We start from the raw sequence: 20,140 nt of genomic DNA on the forward strand, positions 1-20,140 counted from the left end.
CAGTGTCGAATGAGACCAACTTAATTACTTCTCTTTTGTGGCTACTTTTAAAGGCAAGTTTGACAACACCTGTATAGCTAATCTTGATTGATTTACAAATTATCGTAAACATTATCTTTTCACTGGTACCATCTCATCATACAACTTTAATTTTTAATACACTACTGCCAACAAAAGCAACAGATTACATTTAGGAAGTATTGGGTTCAAAGAAAGTTAACAGGAAGTTAAACATTGTTGTTTGTTAAACACGAAGCCACGGCCATTGTGAGATCACAACACATACACGTATGTATATCCACATACTGAACAAGAAAGAATATGATTGGCTGTTGTCCATGTCCAATGTACTTTGTCTCGGGGAAATCTAATTGTGTTTCTCAATGATATGGTTACAAGATATGAGATTAAGGAAATACATTGTTTGGCATGTGTGTAGATATTTACTGAAGTGAAACAGGTATATGTATAGGAGCTACATATAAATTTAATACTGTTCCTTCTTATTATATAGATTACATGTTTTCTAAATTTAGTTTGATCCTGAGGGAAAAGGTTATATTTATATTCTATCTTGAGCACATCTGTTTAACAAAGATGGAAACTCTATTATAGATGGGTGGGTGTTTATATCCTTATATCCCTTTATTCATAAATAACATCTCTTACTATGCTGTAAAGTTTCTTACACACCCGTTGGTGAGAACACCCTGCATTATTTATGATAACACATACTTGTTTACACACGTACGTGTGTTAACAATTTCAAGACATACGACTGGCTGCTCCTAGGTGATGACCAGTTCACCAATGCCATATATCCAATGAAAAGTAACACAATAGAAATTGATTACCTAGTTAACCTGACAATCATGTGTCTGTGACGTGTAAGTTAGTTACAAGTGCAAAGGGTTGTAAATGTCTGTTAGTCGAAAAAGATGTTAAAATTTGCTTAAAACCTAGTTTTTGAGGATATGTAAGAAATAGAATAATACATTCATGTCCGTTAAATACATTTTAAAACAACTTGTTGTAAGATAAATGGTATTTAATGGCCACTCATGTATTATTCTCCATATATCATCTATAAAACATGGCCAATCCCAAGCTACATGTATGGTACATGTAGGATCTCACATGTTATACACATAAACGTGTGTTGAGGTTGCCAGAGGCTAAAATATATCATCTGTACCTGTCAATACATGTGGTTATAAAGTGTGGAAAGAAATGTGGGTCAGAAAGCTGACTGGAAAGGCAAACAGATGGACAAATCTTGATTTAATATCCTCTTGTTTTTCCATAAACAATAACGGCACGATGTCCAGGTATGACTTCCTCAAAATTACATTCACAAAATTCACAAAACTGTGACAATAATGAATTGGGTTTTTGTCTCTGCATGGCTACATCATACAGAGCTATTAACTGTTTCTTTATTCAGTAATTGCTTTACACAGAGTGGCCAAATGGATAATAAAAACAGTATCAATGCATAACTTTGTCCACCAATATTAAAGCTTGTGAAAAGGTAACAGCTCCTGCTGCCAATAAGGCATGCCTGGCAAACAGCGCACGTCCACTACCACGACCAGACAGGTGGATCCCAGTTATGACCAACTGCACAGGAATGCCATTGTGCTGAACGCAGGCGGGCTGTACAAATGTTTCTGCCCCTGCACATGTTGACACAACCAAACCTCGCTAACTGGTGTACCACTAGCGTGAACTTCAACAGTATGTGTTTGAAAGAGTACACAATGTCTACACATAATGACAACTTAATATGAACTGCACAACCAACCAAACAGCACTGGAATGAAATAGTTCTCACATGCATATGGTGTTCAAATGTAAATAAATCTAGATTACTACTGTTTGTTAATGACACCCCAGGAGTGCAGCTTATTAACCACTACAGGTAGTACTAAACCAAATAACTTCCGGCTGGGTCAAAGTTCGAGGTGCACCCAACTTTTGATAGAGAAGTGAACACCACAAGTCCTGTGATTGGTTATAAATGTGAGTGTGATGGTTGTAAAAAATAATAGTTTCATCTGGGTAAAAAAAATGTGGAATTTTATTTCATCTAGTACCAATGTGTCAAGTAGCCTTGTGCTTGAAACATGTATGGGGTACCTGTAATAAAAAGTACTCGAATTTTGTGCGAAACTAGGGTAGTCATAGACGCTACACGTTATCTCAGAAACGAGCAGCTTGACCCCCATTTTTTTCTGATTCACTTTAAGTGTAAGGGGTGGTAGTATTTATATCCGTGGCGTTTATGTCGGTTGATACGTTGCAGGTAGGAGTTTTAGCCACATATGTTACTATTGTCATCTATGGGATTTGATTTGGTAGTATACACCCTACATTATAGCCAATCTGTAATACATAAGAGATGTTTGTTTAATAGCTCAGCTTATTTTAAACAATTTCTCCTTGGTGTCTTACATTCATGGTTTATTTTAACGCTAAAATGGCCTAGAGACCTGCAACTGACACTTTGGCCATTTTCCCCAATGACAGGATAACACACACCACAGCCTTTGATGTGCCAATTGTGCAGCACTGTAAGTCAGGTAAGTCCACAAAATAAGAATCAATCCTATGATCCGTTGTACTTCAGGAAAGAGCTCTAGTACTGCTATAGAAATTCACCTGCTGAAACCAGCTACACAATGACAAGTCATTTTCTAAGAGATAGAAGGGAAGGGAACTGTATTAACGTACCCACATCCTTACGGTTCAGGCACGCCCACCATGGATTCGGGTTCTGACATAGCCAGCCCACGATTCCATGGTGGGGGGGGGGGGGGGGGGGGGGGTAAGAGATAAATAATAATGTACAATTATCTCATCTGCTATATAGCTTGTCGTTCTGTTGTACTGTAGGGTGGGATGTAGCCCAGTGGTACAGCGCTTGCTCGATGCGCAGTCGGTCTAGGATCGATCCCCGTCGGTGGGCCTATTGGGCTATTTCTCATTCCAGCCAGTGCACCACGACTGGTATATCAAAGGCCGTGGTATATACTACCGTATCTGTGGGATGGTGCATATAAAAGATCCCTTGCAGCTAATCGAAAAGAGTAGCCCATGAAGTGGCAACAGCGGGTTTCGTCTCTCATTATCTGTGTGGTCCTCAACCATGTCTGACGCCATATAACCGTAAATAAAATGTGTTGAGTGCATCGTTAAATAAAACATTTCTTTCTTTCTGTTGTATTTTAATTATATAAAAGACATCTCAGAAGTCCTATTTTTTTTCACACATTATTCCAAAACCTCCCTTCACCCTGTGCAGACTTGTGCAATTGCTGCTGTTGAGATATAAATTGCCGTAGGTAGAGAGCATTACTGATGGCATTTTTGTGCAGTCAGTAAAACAACTCAAAAATGGCAAAATATATATATACACCTGGTGTACATAATCTGCCAATATTTAACATTTTCATATTTGAAATATGTTTACATACAGCAAAATAACCTTTCAGTCATATTTATTTTCTGCAAATGTCACTTTTTAAAAAAAAGTTGCCACAGACAGGCTTAAAATTGCCATTGGTGGGCTGTTTCATGGCAATTCTTTTAAAAATTGCCATGGGAGACAAATTCTTAAGTTTGAGGCCTGCCTCTAACTTGAAAGTCAAATTACAGCATTACTGCCCCTTTCCAGTCACCATCATCTTCCAATGCCCATGTTTAATTCATTTTTACCCATTTCAATCCAATTTCATATCAACAAGTTCGCTACACACAATAAATATGGAAATCAATAACAGAAAAATCAATGGGTTTATATAAGGTTCGTACTCTCGATTCTGTTTCTGCACAATGCCTGATTACCAAATAAATATCCCACACTCAAAATAAATAACATATGTAACTCTCTACTGATATGTGAATACAGGGGATCGTCTTACAAAGAGGTTCACGATAGATAATGTTTTACCATGGCAACCGAGCCACAAGTAATTTTGTTCATGGAGATAGATAGATTATTGAATATTTATCAGTTGATTCCAGACTGAGTATATAGGAAGGTACAAAAGGTAATTATTGATTAACCAGGTGCTTGACATGCTGACCGGCCTCGGTGGCGTCGTGGTTAGGCCATCGGTCTACAGGCTGGTAGGTACTGGGTTCGGATCCCAGTCGAGACATGGGATTTTTAATCCAGATACCGACTCCAAACCCTGAGTGAGTGCTCTGCAAGGCTCAATGCACTGACCAGTGATCCATAACTGACAAAGACCATGGTTTGTGCTATCCTGCCTGTGGGAAGTGCAAATAAAAGATCCCTTGCTGCTAATCGGAAAGAGTAGCCCCATGTAGTGGTGACAGCGGGTTTCCTCTCAAAATCTGTGGTCCTTAACCATATGTCTGATGCCATATAACCGTAAATAAAAATGTGTTGAGTGCATCGTTAAATAAAACATTTCTTTCTTTGTTTCATAATATCTCTATGAAGAAATCACTAATTAGGCTTTCATTAAAGGTCTCCTATCACAGTTGCAATGTGCCTTGGCTATTTTTATTTGTGATAAATAATTACAAATTATGCGATTTCATGGAACATATAATGAAGAAAATGTTTTATTTAATGACACACTCAACACATTTTATTTACTGTTATATGGCATCAGACATATGGTTAAAGACCACACAGATATTGATAGAGGAAACCCGCTGTTGCCACTTCATGAACTACTCTTTTCGATTAACAGCAAGTGATCTTTTATATGCACCATTCCAGACAGGATAGTACATACCACAGCCTTTGTTACACCAGTTGTGTAGCACTGGCTGGAACGAGAAATAGCACAATGGGTCCACCGACGGGGATTGATCCTATACCGACCGCACATCACACGATTGCTTTACCACTGGGCTACATCCTGCCCCTCATTGAATATGATTTAAGTTTTTATTTATATATATATTTTTTTCTTTTTATGAACAACAAGAGCACATTAATTAATCATCAGCTACTGGATGTAAAACATTTGTACAATCTGACAGAATGATCAGAGGAAACCTGCTACTTTGTTTTCATTAGCAGTAAGGGACCCCCCCCCCCCCCCCCCCCCCCCCCCCCCCCCCCCGACAAAGCAGCATACAACTTAGCCTTTTCGAGGGATAGTCGACATTATGCAACTTCCATACAGCATCTTTAATAACAAGATGAAAACGGACAAAATGAACTCTATGGTGTTTACAATATGAGCTGCATTAAGATACATTTAGTTACTGGAACTGTCCTAGACTCAGTCACTGGTGAAGTCAGACTGTGCCCGGGAGAGGCATGCTTGAACCTTAATTGGATATAGGCATGTTATTATGTTATTATGTTATCCTATCCTATCCTATCCTATCCTACTTTTAGTTTCTTACATATCTCTCTGGCTTTTATCAGAACACAGAACAGGTGTGCAACAAGCAACATGACAACAGTCAATATATCGATATACAATTGTTAGGACATAGGCACAACATGAATATTCATGCATGTGTAATTCAGTCAAAGATGTGACAAATGGATATATTGATAGATGATCAGGTTTGCATGAAATTATGCACAACATACACGAGCCTGTTATGTGTAATTTAAGATTTTAATATTAAATAAAAGTTTTTTTAAATTTGTTGAATATCTTTTTTCTTACGATAAAAACATAACACATGGGTGTAATGTGCCTGGGTATTGGGTGATTTTAGCATGACCAATGACCTTCTTGGTACTAAATATGACATCACAATCACAATATGATTGTACATGTATTACAATAGTACATGTATTACAAATTATGTAACTGTTTATGTTTATTTCCAGTAATAAACTAACAAAAAATGTTTGTCTCTTGTTATCCTCTATATATATATTTCATGAAAATTGCATTTATTTGAGTAAGTATATAAAATAAATTATACTGATTGGTACTTATCAGAGATGTATAAAAGATAGCAGACTTCATGGAACAGTGGTTAAGTCATCAGATTTAAAACCAGTAGCTGCTATATGACAGGGCTTTAGATTGTTGAAATGATAAACTTTGTGCCCAAAATAATGAAAAAAATCACAAGAAGTCTGTTTTGTTTAACGACACCACAAGAGCACATTGATTTATTAATCATTGGCTACTGGATGTTAAACATTTGGTGATTCTGACATAGAGGAAACCAGCCACATTTTTTCCATTAGTAGCAAGGGATCTTTTATATGAACCATCCCACAGACAGGACAGCACATACCACGACCTTGGATATACCAGTCATGGTGTACTGGCTGGAACCATGCCCAAATTAAGGACAACATGCTGACCTCAAAATAGTTCACCTCAAACCCACTGAAATGTTGAGTTTAATTAGATTAAAACAGCTTGAAATGCATTTCTGAATACTGACAACTCTACAGCAGCTGTTAATGACAGTACTGAACTTAAAACAACATTTCTGAATATTGACAACTCTACAGCAACTGTTAATGACAGTGCTGAACTTAAAACAACATTTCTGAATATTGACAACTCTACAGCAACTGTTAATGACAGTACTGAACTTAAAACAACATTTCTGAATATTGACAACTCTACAGCAACTGTTAATGACAGTGCTGAACTTAAAACAACATTTCTGAATATTGACAACTCTACAGCAACTGTTAATGACAGTACTGAACTTAAAACAACATTTCTGAATATTGACAACTCTACAGCAGCTGTTAATGACAGTACTGAACTTAAAACAACATTTCTGAATATTGACAACTCTACAGCAACTGTTAATGACAGTACTGAACTTAAAACAACCTTCCAGAATCCAGAAAAGACAAAAAGTCCCCAAATTAGTGTGATCCCTGGGTTTCTATGTGAGAATAAAAATTAAACATTTTGTTTTGTTTGGTTTGGTTTAATGACACCAATAGAGCATATTCATTTATTAATCATCGGCTACTAGATTCAAACTTTTGGTAATTTTGACTTCAGTCTTCAGAGGAAGCCTGCTACATTTTTCCATTAGCAGCAAGGATCTTTTATATACACTTTCCCACAGACAGGACAGCACACACACAATGGCCTTATATGTCAGAATAAGTGAATTGCTCAGCTTTACCAACATTTCTCTCACTAACCAATAATCTAATCCAAATAAAGGTGTGTGCCAAGGTCACACATTTAAACTTTAATTAAAATGACAATAAACTCATTTGCAGCAAAACATTTCACCTTGAAAGCACCTCATCATCATTATATTTGTGACATACATGTATGCACGCTCATACCTGATTTGTTTGTAATTAGACGGGGGAATGCACAGTGATGTGTGTACACTGTAAAAATGTAAATACATTCAGTTCACTCATGTCATGATTAATTAACATGGCAAGCATGACGTGACAAGAAGATTTAAACCAGCATTATGTCAGCACTGTGTTTCAGACTGGAAATTCATTTTGTGGAGTAGAAAGCAATTTGCTTTTCAAATATTAATTTGGAAGCAAATTTTAAAAATTGAGAAGCAGCTCGATGAAAGATGTATGGACATTACAGAACTTGTTACACTTAGAATGTGACTTTTTTAAACAGGAATGTGGCACACCTTCAGAGACAAACGCATATAAAAGATTATGGTTTATATTATCACTCATGAAAACGAGCAATTCTGGATATATCTGAAACACTGTCAAAAATAAGATGGAAAGCAAAATCTACTTGTGAAAAAGGAAAGGAAATGTTTTATTTAACGACGCATTCAACTCATTTTATTTATGGTTATATGGCGTCAAACACGTGGTTAAAGACCACAGATATTGAGGGAGGGAACCCACTGTCGCCACTTCATGGGATACTCTTTTCTATTAGCAGCAAGGGATCTTTTATATGCACCATCCCATAAACAGGATAGCACATACCATGGCCTTTGATGTACCATTTGTGTTGCACTGGCTGAAGCGAAAAATAGCCCAATGGGCCCACTAAAGGGGATCAATCCCAAACTGACCGTGCATCAAGCGAGCGCTTTACCACTAGGCTATGTGATTATCAGGAAGCTTATTGTATACATGAGTGGCAGTTGCTTCCTATCTTCTGTCAGTTTCCAGCCTAATGAGTTACCCGATTCCAGTGTTCAATCAAATGTAATTCTAGCTTATTAAAACATGTATATATATATATATATATATATATATATATATACACACACACACATATAATCAATACTGATATGCACGTCACACAATGCCGGTCTTCTGCTGGAGGTTCATGGCCAGCTGGCAACATGTTAACTGTGACACTGGGTTTACACAGAGAAAAAACCCACTTTCATAACATAGGCTGTTTTTTTCTGATCAACAAATGATATAGCACATACCGCAGCTTTTCAGACAAACTATTGGGGGGGGGGGGAGAGTTTTTTCTACTCGCCCCATCCCAGTTATTTTAGGCTAGGTACCGGTATATTCCAAATACATTAGACTTTAATAATTAATCAGCATTATCTATGGCACATATATGGGGGGGGGGGGGGGGGGGGGGGGGGGGAAATGTGTTATCTCGCCTTCATGTAAAATTCTTTAATCTCATTGGTTGTTTACTGTTGGACAAATCCCTTATACCCCTGTGGGCGGAGCCAAATTCTCTTATACCCCGTCTGTAATTTCCAACAGTTTCCAGCCACCCCAGTTAATGCTAAAGCAATAATTAGATTATAAATAAATAAAAGTTTTTTATTATTATTATTATTTTTTTTTTTGTATTAATATCTGTTTCAGACAATTTCGTATTACAAACATTTAAAGTTAAAAACTCGTTTATCGATGGAACAATTTTTCGTCACTGGCAAGTGGTTTCGTTCGCGTCCGCAGGGTACGGCTCCGTTAATAAATTATTAACAATTATTGTCTGGCGTTATTTTGATTATTTGGCTATATGGTTTAACATGTTGGCAAGATAAATTCGTTGTAGAAGCATCTCTCGGGGTATATGGCTTTTTATGTACCCTGTGTGATCTTTTACCCCCTCGCCTTCAGCTCGGGGTAAAATGAACACACAGAGGGTACATAAAAAGCCATATACCCCTCGTGATGCTTCTACAACTTATATTGTTTAACAAAATTAGAGTGTACTGATTGATTAATCATCAGCTACTGGGTGTTAAAACATTTGGTTATTCTGACAAGTAGTCTTCAGAGGAAAGTCGCTACAATTTCCCCATTAGCAGCAAGGGATCTTTTATATATGCACTTTCCCACAGACACAACAGCATAGACGACAGCACTGGAACACACAGAAAAAAAGCTAATCAAAGAATGGGTCCAATGCTGAGATTCGATCCTACGATCAAAGCATCTGAGGCGAACACCCTACCGACTGAGCTAGAAGCCATCTCTAGAATCAATACAGGGCTAACAGCAATGGCCGAAGTTGCAATATGAATTGCCATTGGTCAGGGGTTTGACCAATGGCAGATTTTTGCTGATGGATAAAAATTACTGCAATTGATTTAAGAGACTCTTTCTTGATTGTTATATATGTTGTCACAGTTACTGGTTTAAAATTGCTGTATAGGCATGTACAAAATTACCGTCCGTAAACATTTTGCCTTTGTCAAAAAAGATTAAAAAATTGCTGAAGATAACAAATTCTAAAGTTTGAGCCCTTCAATATGAAATCTGATATGGTGTCAGGAACTTGGTAGCATTCGCTTAAAGGGACACACCCTAGTTGTTAACCATTACGCCGTTGTTTTTCGCTATTAAACACATTTTTTCACAAATAAAATTGCACTTTACTTACCGTTTATTATTTAGAATATACATTTCCATTCACCTGAAGTGTTTTTTGGTAATCCTGGTAATCCTGGTGTTTGTAATACCACAAAATGCATTTTTCGTATTTCATAAAATGCCACAGGCCTCTGAGAAAAAAACGTTGAGCAGACATGGTCTAATCTATTTTTAGAGGGGATATTCCCATTTCAATGTCGCAGACGTTGGTATACCACGTGACCGTTATCGTTTTGGTTCGGTTTGTTTTCTCATGCACGGTTCACGCAATCAACATCCGATTTGTTGTCGTTTGCTTGTTGTTCATTTGTGAGATTTTTCTTCACAGTTCGTGAACATTTTCAGTAACAATAAAGTTCAGACAAGTAAGTATCTCAATACAAAACATTACAAACCCTTAAAACCAATAATTTTGCTAAGTCTGGAGAGGGGATACAAACAGTTGGAACATGTCCAGGAGAGGTGAAAGGAACGCACCCCAAGTCTGTGTGCACTCTGTAAAATTTGTTGTGACGTAGGCATTGTTGTGCTTCGAGCGACATCTACCGGTGACATCAGAATACTAACTTTCAAAGTTATTTCAAGCAATTGGGACATGGGGATTCCCATGGTATTTATTGACATAAAACCTGCTTTTTCACTCCATTTGATAAAAACGTGATCTAAGTGTGTTACAGGTTTGTAGTTTAACCAAATTATAATTTATTTTCGCTGGATGGAACTAGGGCTTGCGGCTTTAAAGAGACATTCCTGAGTTTGGTGCAATTACATATCAAATATAGTTTTCTGCATAAAATATTAGCGGCTGTACATTAAACATATTTCTGATCATTGTAATATTTGTATTAGGTTACATTTCATTTTATTTCCTAAAAATATTTTTTTCGTAAGTACAAAATTATTTGAAGACAAAATCCAGTTTGGGCTTCTTATAAATATTAACATGAACAGAAACACGTTGAATATACACACTGATATTCTAAACAAGAAAATATATTTCATATGTAAGTTTAATTGTAGAAATATGTTATTAGTTGGAAACATCTTACAATGCAGCATACTCAGGAATGTCCCTTTAAGAGAGATTTGGGGGTGGGGGGTGGGTGTTGTAGGGGAGATAATAAGTTACAGTAATAAAAACACAATATAAGGCTTAACCTCCTTTTAATGAATGCAAAAGCAATAAATATTTTGATCGTTCCTGTTCAGTGATTACTGATTATTATTAATCCTAAGGAATAAGACATTCAGCAATTAACGACATTTGTTCATCTGCACTTTAGTCTCCTTGACTACAAATGTAGCATAAACTCAAGGTTTTAACCCAGGGATCCACCTTCGACCAGACACTTCAAACGAATGGGCAGTACATTAAAGAGGCCTAGGGGTGAAAGGGTTAAATTAAAACAACATGTAAGTTCATTTCTTTGTGTAATTGCTCTTGAAATTATTTTTTTTGGTTCATGACCACAAAAAGTCTTGATTTCACAAACGTTAAAACAGTTTTAATGTATTTGGTTTTTTATGCTGTACGCATGTACATCTAAAGACTCTTACAGTGCAGTTAACGTCTCGGCTATTTTACATTGTAAATACATGCCATGTAAATAATGTCTCAAATTTAATGTTAACGAAAAATGGGTTTTGCAAAATGCAAATGAAACGATTGTTCTCCTCGCAATTTCCAGTGGCCTAAAATATATCCAAGAATGACTGATCTTTCAAATGAAACTAATAAAATGTAATGAAAAATTCTATAATAGTTAGACGTGATCCAAATCAGCTTAAAATTGGTTATGTACAATATGAAGTATACAGGCCATTCTTTAAAATTTTGGTTTAGCAATAAGGAAAACAGTGTTCAGTTCTTAACAAAAGTATACATATAAGGGGTTGTTTGAGTGGAAATGGAAAGAATGAAATGTTTTATATTATTGAATGTTAGCCATGTAATAAAGGATTTTGAAGGTTATGATATTGGATTTTCATCATTTTCCCATTAACTTCTCTTTTGTTATGCAAGATCTCTGTACAGATGAGAATTATTGAGTATAACACTGACGGCTGTAGAACAACTTCTTAATCAGGTCTTGCACTACTAATGGACATTTAATGCCAGTATTGGGAATATATTATTTAAGACCATATATCAATAGGGAAGCAAAAGCATAAACAGCCTACTTTTAAATTTTAAGCCTCTTTGTGAAATAAGAAACCACAGCATACCTTATTTCAAGATCAAACAACCCTAATATAAGAGGTTTGCTATTCAAATGTACAAAATGGTGTAAACCATTCTAAAAACTCCAAAACACCAACACATTATATAAATAACAAACATGTTATGAATGAATGATTTTAATAACAGGCTATATATACACATGAATATGTATATAGCCTGTTATTAAACTCGTTCATATATATATATATATATATATATATATATATATATATATATATATATGTATGTGTGTGTGTGTGTGTGTGTGTGTGTGTGTGTGTGTGTATATCTATCTATCTATCTATATATATATATATATATATATATATACAAAATGTATATATATATATATATATATATATATAAAACCTGTTATTAATTTATTTGAATTTATTTTCATGCTTATATCCAATTAAGGTTCAAGAACACTGTTAAGGGCACACACCTCAGCTACCTGGGCTGTCTGTCCAGAACAGTGGGTTAGTCATTAGTCATTAGTGTGAGAGAAGAGGGTGTAGTGGTCTTACACCTGTACCCACTGAGTCATCGCTCTGGGTGGGAGCCGGTACCGTGCAGTGAACTCTGTACCTACCAGGCTTATGTCCGATGGCTTAACCACGACACTACCAAGGCTGGTTATTAAAATGTTTCAGTTATATACGTTTCTGTGCATACACCATTACATTATATAACAGGATATGGTTGCAAAATATACACCTTAAACTGAGACTGCATGCACTTTTAATCCGATCAACACTCGGCCATATAAACATTACCATACTGCATTTACTGTCAAACAAAAACAACAGCTCCACATTTAGAGACCGATGCTGCTGCAGATCAATATGGTACCCATCTTGCTTTGCCTGTCACAAGTTTATGGATATATATATATCAGGACAAATACAGGGTTTTGTAAAGGTGTGGATGTGGTAGGATGTGCTACATGGAATATTGATATTAAATACGAGTGAGTGAGGGACAACGTTCATATGGTGTCATTCCATGTCAAATGGGGCAGATGGGTAGTGCCACATTGTTCTCTTCTAAATTTATCACAGGCCGCAAGACTCAAACTTAACAACGGCACGTTGAGATAGAAACTGGCATCGTTAAAGCTCCTGAATGATGCAAAAATGTTTACACCTGGCAGGGCTATCTCTGGGTAAGCAAAATGTTCATCCAAATTATCTATTAAACTTCAAAAATTGCAAAAATCGCCAGTTTCTTTCTAAAAAAATATCAATTTTTACATAAAATTATTTCGTCAAATTGAAGCCAACTACTTTCAAAATTGGCGCATTTGGTGAGTGCCAGAGCTAGCCCTGCCTGGTATACATTATCTGCCAGTATATAACATTAATACATTGTCATCATACAGCAAAATAACCTTTCAGTCGTATTTATTTGTGGCAAAAGTCATTAAAAAAATATATTGCCTTGGGCAGGCTTTAAATTGCCATTGGTGGGCCATTTTACCCACAGCAATTTTGTTTTTAAAATTGCCTTGGAAGAAATATTCTTAAATTTGAGCACTGAGACTGTGCATTCAGCTAAAGTTAAACACTAAAACTATTCTTGTTCAACTATGAAAATATGAATCTGAACAGTTTCAGGCACTATCTAAGAAACACAGACTCTTTACAAACAAACACAATCTGCTGACACAATCACATTGAAAGTCCAACCATTATACCATACAGTGTGCGATTTTGAGGAGAGTCCGGCAGCCCGATTGGCTAGCATACGAGCTGGGTTGGTGTCGGGCTCTAAAGATTTGCAAACAGGGAGACCTTATCACACGTAAATTTTTCAAACCAAAATCGCACACTGCCATACATTTGTTTTTGTTTAAACAAAAAACAACAGTCTATCCATGCATTAAGGAAAGACAACAAAAACTATACACAACTGCGGTATAGTTACCAAAAACCGCTGAAGCAATCCAAATCAAATTGAAACAAGTAAATAAATAGTCTAATGTATAACAACAAAATACATAAAATAAAAACAAAAATAACATATACATACATACAGGTAGGTAGCATTATGGGTGAGTCGCAATATGATATGGATGCTGATGTGTGTGTCACAATACAATATGTATTGCATTACTTAATTTTCATATCCCATTACAAATTTTCAGTGAACTTCATAGAAGAAAACCTGTTTTGTATGTGACATGTTGAGCAATTTATAGAAATACATACCACAATTCTGAAGAATTCTTGCAAATGAACTTGGGAACTGTGATGTAATTGTACTGGTGACTTATATCTAGAGGTTTATATCTGACATCTGGGAAGATTTCTACATGTAAACAGTTTTCAACCCAATTCTAATTTTGAGCTAAATAGCCATCTATTACTGAAAACTCGGAAACCTATGCACTTTTTATGTGTTTTTTATCAAAATCAATAACTTGATTATGTTGCATTGTTGCCTATTTTATTTTGAAATGAAATATTTGTCTCAAGACAAGCATTCAAAATTGAAAATTTAAACTCTTTTGATGAGTAAACATAAATTTCAATTTCAAAGTTTGACCATCACTCTTTGAAAAGTCATAACATCATTTTATCCCCTCTGCCTGTTTCTTGGTTTGGGACAGGTGCTTTGTCCAAAAACAAATTGTGTGTCCATGATGAACATTCTTGAATATATTTCACAGTGATACAAAAATTGTAATTCGTTTTCACAAATGCAACTATAATTTAAAAGCTGCTTTTTACAGTCATTATTAAAGATAAACCAAAATTCAAACACATACAATAAATATATACTTACAAAATCCTGACTTCATCGGCTCCACGACTCTCAGTGTGAACGTTGTTCCCTTTGGAATTTCTTTCAGCATCTTTGCTACTTCGAAATGGCGACACCCGACTACACTTTTATTGTCAATTTTTTCTATGTGATCCCCTACAGTCACTAGAGGAGCCTTGTCCATTATACTTCCTTCTTTAATCCTCTTAATGAAGGCATAGCCTGCCCCGTTGTCTGTGATTGTAAGACCCAGGGCATCCTCGGACTTGGTGACATCCACTTCCTTCGGCTGACCCTTAATGTGTGCAAAAATAAAATCCTCTAGACCAATCTGTCCTCCTAGAAGTCGAGACATGTCAATCTTGTGTGTGTTCAGTGTGCAAAACAGAATCTGAAAAACATTTTAATGGAAAACAAATGTTAAAAATTAGCCTACAGTTGTGCATCTACCAAAAATGTATTCTGTACAAATAGTATTCCTGGCTCCATATGCATAAACATACTTAAGTCAATGTATGATACTTATCTATGTACTTTTAGTATGTATTTAGGTATCATACATTGACTTAAGTACATTTATGAATACGGAGCCAGGGGCCTAATTCATAAAGCTCTCTTAGGCTCTGTTAGACAACAAAGCATCCTCTTTGTAAGTCTTGTAGCATTGCACTGCGAGATCACAAAGTTGTGACAGTTTAGTGAATTAGGCTCCTGGTGCACAAATTAGCAATTAAATACTGAAAAATATGCATCTGTAAGTAACTGGATTTGATGGCAGTGTTTAAATCATATGGTTTAAGGCTGGCCAGTGACAATTGTATGGCCCAGTACTGACTCCAACAAAGAATGAAAAAACCAAGAAGTTAGTTTTGTTTAATACCACCACTAGAGCACATCATTGATTAATTAATCAACAGACTAATTTCGATGTCAAACATTTGATAATTCAAACATATAGTCTCAAGAGGAAACCCACAACATTTTTCCATTTGCAGCAAGGGATCTTTTAAATGCACTTCCCCCACAAACAAGATAGCACATAACATGGCCTTTGGTTGATCCTACAACTCAAGCACCTCAGTTGAGCATTCTCCCAAGTGCCGACGCCATATAACCGTAAATAAAATGTGTTGAGTGCATCATTAAATAAACCATTTCCTTCCTTCTTCCAAGCGAGTTAAAACCAGACTCCAGTCAAAGAATTACTGCACAGCTCCATGTGACTTCATTTCATTTCAATTTATTTTCATACTTATGTCCAATTCAGGTTCATGCATGCTGTCCTGGGCACACACACACACACCTCATCTACCTGGACTGTTCAGGACAGTGGGCTAGTGATGAGTTATTGAAGGTTAGTGAGAGAGAAATCTGTGTATTGGCCTTACACACCTCGCCATTGAGCCATTGAAGTTCGCTCTAGGTGGGAGCCGGTAATGTGATGTGAACCAACTACCTATGAGACTTAAGCTTAGCCACTACACCACCGAGGCCAGATGCTCTGTGTGAACGTGTATGGTCATAACACTGACTTCAATCTAGGTGGGACGTCATACAGCGCTCACTCAATGCTCGTTTGTCCTGGGAGAGATCTCCATTGGTGGGCCCATAGGGCTATTTCTCGTTCCAGCCAGTGCACCACGACTGGTATATCAAAGGCAGTGGTATGTACTACCCTGTCTGTGGGATGATGCATATAAAAGATCCCTTGCTGCTAATCGAAAAGAGTAGCTCATGAAGTGGCGACAGCAGGTTTCTCTCTCATTATCTGTGTGGTCCTTAACCATATTTTTGACACCATGTAACCGTAAATAAAATGTGTTGAGTGCATCATTAAATAAAACACTTCTTTTTCTGACTCCAATCTCACAAAACTTAAATTTAACCTGATAATATGTCTGAACCATATTCCTAAGCCTGTTGCTGATACACCCACCTTTAAAAATGCAGTATTCAACTCGTTACAACCGAAACAGTACACTTTGATGAATGCAGTTTAACTGCATGAGAATAATGGAGATTATAACTGTAGATAAACATTCCATGCTGTAGTTGATTAAAAATTACATCAGCGAAATTTTATGCAGTTTGGAATTTTTGGAACTAAAAGTATGTCAACATGTATAAAGGTCAGGAAGACGGCGTGTGTCCAATGCACTCTCTGACAGTAAACAGCTATTATTACACAGATGAAAATAAACCAAGCAGTATAAATACAGCATATCACAACACCAATAAACATTTCACATGCAGCTGTGACATCACGCCACTGTACAGTATTAATACAGCGCCTCAAAGCTTTCACAGTCATAAAAGACATTAACTCATTTGCAATACCCACACTTATATAATTATACTCAACCAAGGTGCAAGCACAAAGGCACTGGGCTGGCTCATGATGCAACAACAAAAGGGACAAATGTTTAATAGTTATGTTCCAGTGATCAATTATAACCAAAAAATTGATCAGGTTGGCTTTATCGATGTGATGATTTATTATGAAAATCCATAATCGATTGTGTGGGAAAATGCTAACTGTAATTCTTCCTCCAGTTTAGATAATGGAATTGATGTAAATTTGTTATAGTTATGGTTTGTTGTCATGTGTACATAAAAGAAAAATGATATAAATAGTTATTAAAGGTAAAATTAGCAATAGGTTGAGTCTTGAACACAACAGTAAAGTTTGTTTGTTTTGTTTAACGACACCAATAGAGCACATTGATTAATCAATCATCGGCTATTGGATGTCAAACATTTGGTAATTCTGACTCATAGTCATCAGAGGAAACCACTACATTTTTGCATTAGCAGCAAGGGATTTTTTATATGCACTTTCATACAAACAGGAAAGCACATACCATGGCTTTTGACCAGTTGTGGTTCACTGGTTGGAACGAGAAACTGAATGGATTCACCAAGGTGTTTTGATCCTGCAATACAAGCACCTTAAGCGAGCACTCAACCGACTGAGCTAAATCTTGTCCCTGTTTAAAATAATATTAATAAAGTAAGATTTCGGACCACTATCGACCATAGGGGTTGGAAGTAAGACAGAGCACGACTCCACAACTTTAAGCTGATATGACGACACCAGGATTTATGCATTGCCCACATCCTGCCTCCCGAGCTGAAAGGTGAATAAACAAGTGTGTCTCCACTATATTTAAGAGCTGTTACATGTTTAGTGCACTGTTACTGTGTGATCAATTTAGAAAAAGGCCACCTACTTCCCACTCAAAATTAAGATGGTCAACTCTAGCTGAAATTCTGAATGCTATATTATCATATGGTATGATTTGAAAATAAAATTTACACGTGTGTGTGTGTGTGTGTGTGTGTGTGTGTGTGTATGTTTGCAATTGTTAATATTTTAAATGTAATGTGAATTAAAATTTGCATACCTGACACATGAATAGAACAATGGCTCTTGTGAAATGTAATAAATGTAACAAGTAATAAATAGTGAAAACTGTCTAAACCGGACCCTGAACAAACTGGAATCCTGTCAAAACCAGCAAAGTTCCATGGTCACAAATGTTCTAAATTCTAAAGCACGACCCTCTAAATCGCAGATCCTGTCTAAATGAGATAAATATTAGGTCCCTGGAGTGATCCGGTTTAGACAGGTTTCACTGTATTTGTCTTATGTCATGTAACCAGCTATATATAACAATTCCAGGTGCAAGTCACTTCCACATTAGTAATGTAGTAAATCTCTAGGGTCTCCATGAGTACTCGGACACAGGTCGAGTCTAGCAAGACTCGAGTCCTTTCACAGGACTCGTGTACCCGTACAAGGTGGAATCAACTATAATACACTGGACAATGTAGGACAATAATTTCAGGATTAGATAATCAACGATATAAGTGACACAATAATTATAAGATCATGCGCTAGTTTCTTTTTTTAAACTGGCCGTCCATCCATCATAACACTAAATATATCAACCGGTTTCTAAATGCAATACAATGACATGATTTGGCATCCATGTTCAGCCCTGGAATTAAAATGTATAATTCTATTTAACTTTATTCTTTAATCTCATCATCATCTAGTGTAAGTTTCGGGTACTCGGGTCCGGGTCGAGTTTGACCCTCGAGTACTCGAGTCCCATATTTTGGACTCGTAGAGGCCCTATAAATCTCCTCAAAATTATGCATCCCACATATTAGAACTAATATTTAATATATTTTTAGAAATACCATATATTTATTAACTACAATAAAACCTTTTTGAAACAGAACCGTAACAAACTGGAATGCTATCAAAACTGGCCAAGTTTCATGGTCCCAGAGTTTTATTTCTAAAATTTGACTTGACACCCATGGCTTTGAAATTGGGAATTTTAGCGTCATTTTACCAAAAATTGGGAATTTTCAGTTTCATTTCAAAAACAGTGTTTGAGATTAATGGTATCCTGATATCCCAGGGATACCAGAATTTAATTTTGGGATACCAGACTTCAAGAACCCAGTATCCCACCGGGATGCCATATAATACTAAATTCTCAGGTGGGATACCAGATTTTTAAATGTTAGTATCCAAATGGGATACTGGCCAAAAAAATTAATCTCGAACACTGAAAAACATCTTTTTAGCCAAGTTAGAATTAAAAACAGTAATGCTGCTATATATATATATATGCATATACATGAACCTGTGTTTATTCAAATAAATATATCTATTGTTCATTACAAAAAGTTATTGGGGAGGGGAGGTTTGTCAAATGAATGAGATTTACCTTCAGATTGGGAATTTTTACTCCGGTTTAGACAGGTTTTACTGTATAAGCATAGATACCGTTAATATGGGTGCGACTCTTTTCACTTAAAGGTGCTTATTTTTCAAAACTTGACTTCTCTAATGACTTACTAGATTGAACATTGCTGCTGTCACGTGCAAAAAACAACAAAAGGAAACCGTCAGCATTTTCAGAATACTAAGTGAAACAGGATTCAAATCACCTAGTAGTGGTCACAACAGTCTTGACTTAACTGATTATATTGTTTTGCTTATTGATTAGCTTGTTTTGCAGCACATACACATGTAGCCGAATACAACCACATGCAGTGGTATTACACTGAACTTTGCATACACATGTAGCCAAATACAACCACATGCAGTGGTATCACACTGCACTTTGCATACACATGTAGCCGAATACAACCACATGCGGTGGTATCACAGTGCACTTTGCATACACATGTAGCCGAATACAACCACATGCGGTGGTATCACACTGCACTTTGCATACACATGTAGCCGAATACAACCACATGCGGTGGTATCACACTGCACTTTGCATACACATGTAGCCGAATACAACCACATGCGGTGGTATCACACTGCACTTTGCATACACATG

The 20,140-nt window shown here is 36.4% G+C and overlaps 1 protein-coding gene across 1 annotated transcript in view; it reads right to left on the reverse strand.

Annotated features, from left to right (window-relative positions):
- Window positions 1-20,140, reverse strand: part of LOC121376010 (PDZ domain-containing protein GIPC1-like) — a 43,842-nt gene that overhangs the window by 15,736 nt on the left and 7,966 nt on the right. The window contains exon 2 of the mRNA XM_041503768.1: window positions 14,793-15,162. Within this exon, the coding sequence (XP_041359702.1) occupies window positions 14,793-15,162 (370 nt within the window). The remainder of the gene's footprint in view (window positions 1-14,792; window positions 15,163-20,140) is intronic.

The sequence above is a fragment of the Gigantopelta aegis genome, chromosome 6 (genome assembly GCF_016097555.1).
Source record: "Gigantopelta aegis isolate Gae_Host chromosome 6, Gae_host_genome, whole genome shotgun sequence".
Lineage (NCBI taxonomy): Eukaryota > Metazoa > Mollusca > Gastropoda > Neomphalida > Peltospiridae > Gigantopelta > Gigantopelta aegis.